This window comes from Sinocyclocheilus anshuiensis, unplaced genomic scaffold (assembly GCF_001515605.1).
Source record: "Sinocyclocheilus anshuiensis isolate Anshui unplaced genomic scaffold, SAMN03320099.WGS_v1.1 scaffold1729, whole genome shotgun sequence".
Taxonomy (NCBI): Eukaryota; Metazoa; Chordata; class Actinopteri; order Cypriniformes; family Cyprinidae; genus Sinocyclocheilus; species Sinocyclocheilus anshuiensis.
In genome coordinates, this window is record NW_015538002.1 from 101,370 (window position 1) to 106,919 (window position 5,550).

The 5,550-nt window shown below is 37.3% G+C and overlaps 1 protein-coding gene across 2 annotated transcripts in view; it reads left to right on the forward strand.

Annotated features, from left to right (window-relative positions):
- Positions 1-4,835: 4,835 nt before the first annotated feature.
- The window catches only part of LOC107676581 (neurogenic differentiation factor 2-like), a 3,142-nt gene continuing 2,427 nt past the window's right edge, over positions 4,836-5,550 (forward strand). Inside the window, exon 1 of one of the 2 annotated variants that reach the window (XM_016471159.1) lies at positions 4,836-4,900. In XM_016471159.1, the coding sequence (XP_016326645.1) occupies positions 4,881-4,900 (20 nt within the window). In that variant the 5' untranslated portion in view covers positions 4,836-4,880. The other variant, XM_016471166.1, reaches the window with a different exon arrangement.

The following is a 5,550-nucleotide window of genomic DNA, read 5'->3' on the forward strand; positions in this document are numbered from 1 at the left end:
GTGTTTTTGTTCTGTCGCTGTCATTCTGTTGCACTGCGGAAGCTTCTGTCATGAAAACAAATTCCTCGTATGTGAAAACAAACCTGGCAATAAAGCTCATTCTGATTCTGATTCGGATTCGGATTCGGATTAATTTTCAATTCAATTCAATTATACATATTTACACAAAGGGCCGGCCCACATTGTACAGTGGCACACCGGGAAAACTGCCGGTGCTCCATATGGCCAGTCCGCCACTGGTTCTCGCGGAGGGTAAACAAAGAGGATCTGTACGATCTATTTGTCACCCTGCAAATTAGCCAACCTCACTCCTAAATCCACTCCAGCCGCCAAGGTGGCCAATAAAAAGCAGGTTTCATGGCTATTATATTTTCCATTCCCTAACACTAGGTGGTGCCATACAGCCTAATATTTATGTGGACAGATGCATGTACTATATAGCACCACCTAGTGGTGGGCAGATGTGTGTCTGTGTAGCTGTGCAAAATCTGCCAAGTTTGGGGTTTCACTATTTACGCTATCTGATGCTCATACACTTTTGGGAGTTAGCACTTGAACCCCTAATAACAATAAATCTTAATTCTTATTAAAAAAAAAAACAATAAGGTTTCAGCGTTTCATGCTTAATTGAACCCCTAATAATCATAAAAATTATCATAACAAAACAATAGGGTTTCAGCATTTTGTTTACATTTTTCAAAAAGCTTGAACCCTTTATAACAACGTCAAATTCCTACACAGGGTTTTAGCCCATGCTTGGTTACAGATTTAGGGAGGTTTCCAGCACCCAAAAAGCATCGTAAACCTAAGTTGATCGTAGCTCAATTGGGTTCAATCGGTCTACGACTTACTTAAGCTTACAATGATTTTGGGAAACACAACCCGGGGGTGTATTCCAGAAAGGAGGTTCAACAAACTCTGAGTTAAAACTTTAACTCTGAGTTGACTTACCCTGAGGTGGGAACCTCTTGAGTTTTCGGTTTCTGAACAGCTGATCAGAGTTAGTTCAATCCACTCTGAGTATGTTGACTCTGAGTTTAGCGCGTGCACCACAACTATGAAAAGCCATGATCAATGGAGCTCCGAAATTACGATTTATAATGGCAACAGCTCCCGCCAAAAAGACTTCTGCATACTACAGAATATGTAACTTTAATTCTAAATCAATCAGAGGTGAAAACTGGCAGAAAGGTATTAATATTAGGTATTAATATTAGGTAAAGGTATTTCTATTAATAAAGAAACTAATATTCATTTTCATGGTATCCCATGGTATCAAAAAAAAAAAAAAAAGAAAAGAAAAAAAATGTGGCAGCATAAAAAAATTAAACATAAAAACATAATTCAATCAGGTAAAGCTTCAAGCGTAAAATGGGTGTAGGCTAACGTTACATGACTTAACAAATATGTGACATTCAATAAATATCATTCAGTGTATATCTATTTCAGTGTGCAGCAGCTTTTCCCACATAGTCTAATGCTTTTTCACATAATTAAATGTTCTCTAATCCAACATGCTACATTTCTTTAGTAGGGTAATGAAACAGAGACTCGTAAAATGGGAGGAGAACCTGCACCAGCACCACTGACAGATGAAGAGGAGATGGCCACAATACCAATATTAAAATCCAACAGGGAAAATAATAATTTGTTGCTTTTGTATTTGTAGAACATAAAGATGACCAAACAAACTGTGAATAATGTGTGTTTATTTAACAGCTGTGGTGGTGGTTACGGCATATATCTTGCACTACCCCTCCATCTGGCATCCTTCCATTCAATACAGTAATCAGCTTCATTTTCAGAAGGTGCGATGGTGAGAATTTATGTGTAAACCATGCATCCAACCACACTGGAAATCCTAAAGGAACTTCTAATTATTAGGTTACTTAGAGGTCGCAACAAGATGTTATCAAGTGAACGCCATTTAAAAATGGTACTGTTCAAATAAATATGCATATGGATATGGCAAAATAAATAAATTAGATCAAATTAAATTAAATCCTCTCCTGATGTAAATGCAACTCCCCGCGAATTAATGCAGCCTCCTCATCTACAGGATCCCTAATAAAGACAGGCCATTTGTGTCACATTTACCGTGTGTGCATAATGAAAATGAAAGTGGTCCGGTGCGAAAAATAATTGTGTTTCCATTTTCATTAAGATTATTTTTCTTACCCCACTGGCAAGTCATTTTACTTGTTTACCCCAGGAAACAAGACAAATATCGTATATATTCTTTTCTTATATAAAAAATGCATCATGATTTAAGAATTTTTAGACATTTGTACTTGAAATAAGGCAAAAATTTCAGCAATAGAAGCAATTTTTGCAGCGTGAATGAATGAATGAGGTATTTAAACATTGCTTACGCTTTAAAAAAGGGGGAGGAGCCCGGAAGAAACTCTGGGTTTACTGAAGAAAACCTGCTCCCAACCAGGTTAGGTTCACAGAGTAAGTTACTATGGTAACTTACCGAGAGGTTTAGTTTTGTCTTACAATAACAAAAGGGATAGTACAAACTAAATACTAAGCCAAACAGTATTTACAAGTTAAAAATAGTATTTTGTAATGTTTTTATTATTATTATATAGAATATTGTTTTACATTTTTAAATAGTATTTGGCTTAGTAGTATATATGTTTATCTCCATTTTACTTTAATAATAATAATTAATAAAAGGTGTTGCCCAAATCAAATATTTTGTTACTAAATATTATATTGTGAAATTCATGTAGCGTCCGGGAGTAAGTTCATCCAACTCAGAATATGTTCCTGGTTAAGACTCAAGACATTCTCAACAGAGTGATGAATCAACGAGTCGCTATGGAAACGGACGCTAAGAAAAAGCGTGCCATGCTGTTTCTTTCTTCTTCTTTTGTTCAATGGTCGTTTACATGCTTAGTGCATATCGCCACCTAATTGATGGTTGTGCAATCATTTTTCTTTTTTTTTTTCCGTTTAATCTTTAATCCTTGAGAATTATATTGTTTGTTTGATGTTAATTATATAAGTAATAATAGTTATAAGAAATACGTTTTAGAAAATGCCTAACTATGATGTGATCATTTTTATTTTTTTATATATATATATAATAGGCTATATTACATATTGTAATATTATATAATGTTGTGCGCTATCTGTCACGCCCACTGAAGGCTCGTCAGTAGTGCACTGATAGCTCTGAAGTGAACTAACTCTGGAACATAACCTGCTCAGGAGCAGGGTATCTTCAGAGAGCAAGTTACTATGGTTACTTACATACCCTGAAAGTAACCTCGGAGTTTGGAACCGAAAACTGAGGTTATCCGCTCACTTATCCTCAAACATACCCGGGTATGTCACATAACCTGCTTTTTGGAATACCCCCCAGCTTTCTGGAATACACCCCGGGTTGAGCAGGGCAGGTCACTATAATGGCATTATTGACTGGGTTTCTGATTGAACTCCGTTGTAGGGTATCAGGTACTTTACACGAGTCCGTCACAAACAAATTAAAATATGTTTAACAATGAGACTTGATTGAAAATTTCTCCAGATCTGTCCACATATATCACACACACACACACACACACACACACACAAACAAGGTTAACAAACTCTGAGTTTCCAACAAAACCAGGGGTGTATTCCAGAAAGCACGGTTAACTTACCGTCAGCTAAACCCTGAACTTTCGGTTGATTAACCCCAAACCTTGCTTACTCGAGGTATGTGGTTCCAAAAACGCGTCCGGGAGTAAGTTCATCCAACTCAGAATATGTTCCTGGTTAAGACTCAAGACATTCTCAACAGAGTGATGAATCAACGAGTCGCTATGGAAACGGACGCTAAGAAAAAGCGTGCCATGCTGTTTCTTTCTTCTTCTTTTGTTCAATGGTCGTTTACATGCTTAGTGCATATCGCCACCTAATTGATGGTTGTGCAATCATTTTTATTTTTTTATATATATATATAATAGGCTATATTACATATTGTAATATTATATAATGTTGTGCGCTATCTGTCACGCCCACTGAAGGCTCGTCAGTAGTGCACTGATAGCTCTGAAGTGAACTAACTCTGGAACATAACCTGCTCAGGAGCAGGGTATCTTCAGAGAGCAAGTTACTATGGTTACTTACATACCCTGAAAGTAACCTCGGAGTTTGGAACCGAAAACTGAGGTTATCCGCTCACTTATCCTCAAACATACCCGGGTATGTCACATAACCTGCTTTTTGGAATACCCCCCAGCTTTCTGGAATACACCCCGGGTTGAGCAGGGCAGGTCACTATAATGGCATTATTGACTGGGTTTCTGATTGAACTCCGTTGTAGGGTATCAGGTACTTTACACGAGTCCGTCACAAACAAATTAAAATATGTTTAACAATGAGACTTGATTGAAAATTTCTCCAGATCTGTCCACATATATCACACACACACACACACACACACACACACAAACAACTTGCAACAACAAAATATTTTGGAAACTAAATAGACGAACATAGAAGATTATAAGTAGGCTGCTATAAAAATCACTTGCATTTACGGTTTAAAATAGATTGTCATGTTCAATTAAAAAAAAAAAACCGACAAAGACAAACAACATGCACGCACACGACGTACATGATTTGAAATTGTTCATTAATACATAATTAAGCTGAATCTACAAACAGTGTTTTCAAATATTCCGATTCACCACATTCCCTCACGCCATATCTGTGTGCACTTGGGTGTAGTTTCTATGCAAGCGTGTACACTTTAGTGAGGTCCGTGTGCAGCAGCAGCGACAGATGGCGGGCTCCTCTTCCCTCGGGAAGGCAATCTCTACAAATGCGAGCGCGTCAATCACCCGCTTTCATGTGATGGCTCCTGCCAGTGACGTGCCCACCATATGGCCTGGCATCAGAGCAGGTATGTAACGCTGCCTGTTAGGGATGCCACACCACCTCGCTGCAGTCCGGAGAAAGGATAACTCGTACCGGATCACAGACAATTGAGCTTTTCTTCTTCTTAGTGTAGTAGGTAACTAGCGTGAAGATGGTGTAGACGTACGCGCCCTCACCCGTAGAGCACCATAAACTAGGTGAGTTTTTCGAACGCGACAGAATATATAATAGAATATATAATCATAACAAATTCTAATAATTAGAAGAAGATATGTCAACTGATGATGGTTCAATTCATTTGTTATGCGTTTTTCTATTTTATCTTTTTATCATCAGTGTTATCTTCGTTTTTGTATATATTTTTTCTATACCCTATCATGCGTTATAATTAAAGCAGCCGTATGTTAGCCTACATATGAGAACGAGAATTTGAATCGACTCGTTCAGAACAGATGTTATATCAAAATGGCTACAGTTTATACGCTAATTCTGAGTATTCAGATATATTTCATAAAACATTTATGAGACTGATTAGTGGATAGTGTTGTGTCGTATACATTATGTTGTGCAAGAGAGAAAAACATTTAAACCATTTTAAAACATTTACAACAGGTAAATCTGTTTAGTAGCCTTACATTTTCAACGACTTTTGCTGAGATGATTTACATCGAGCTA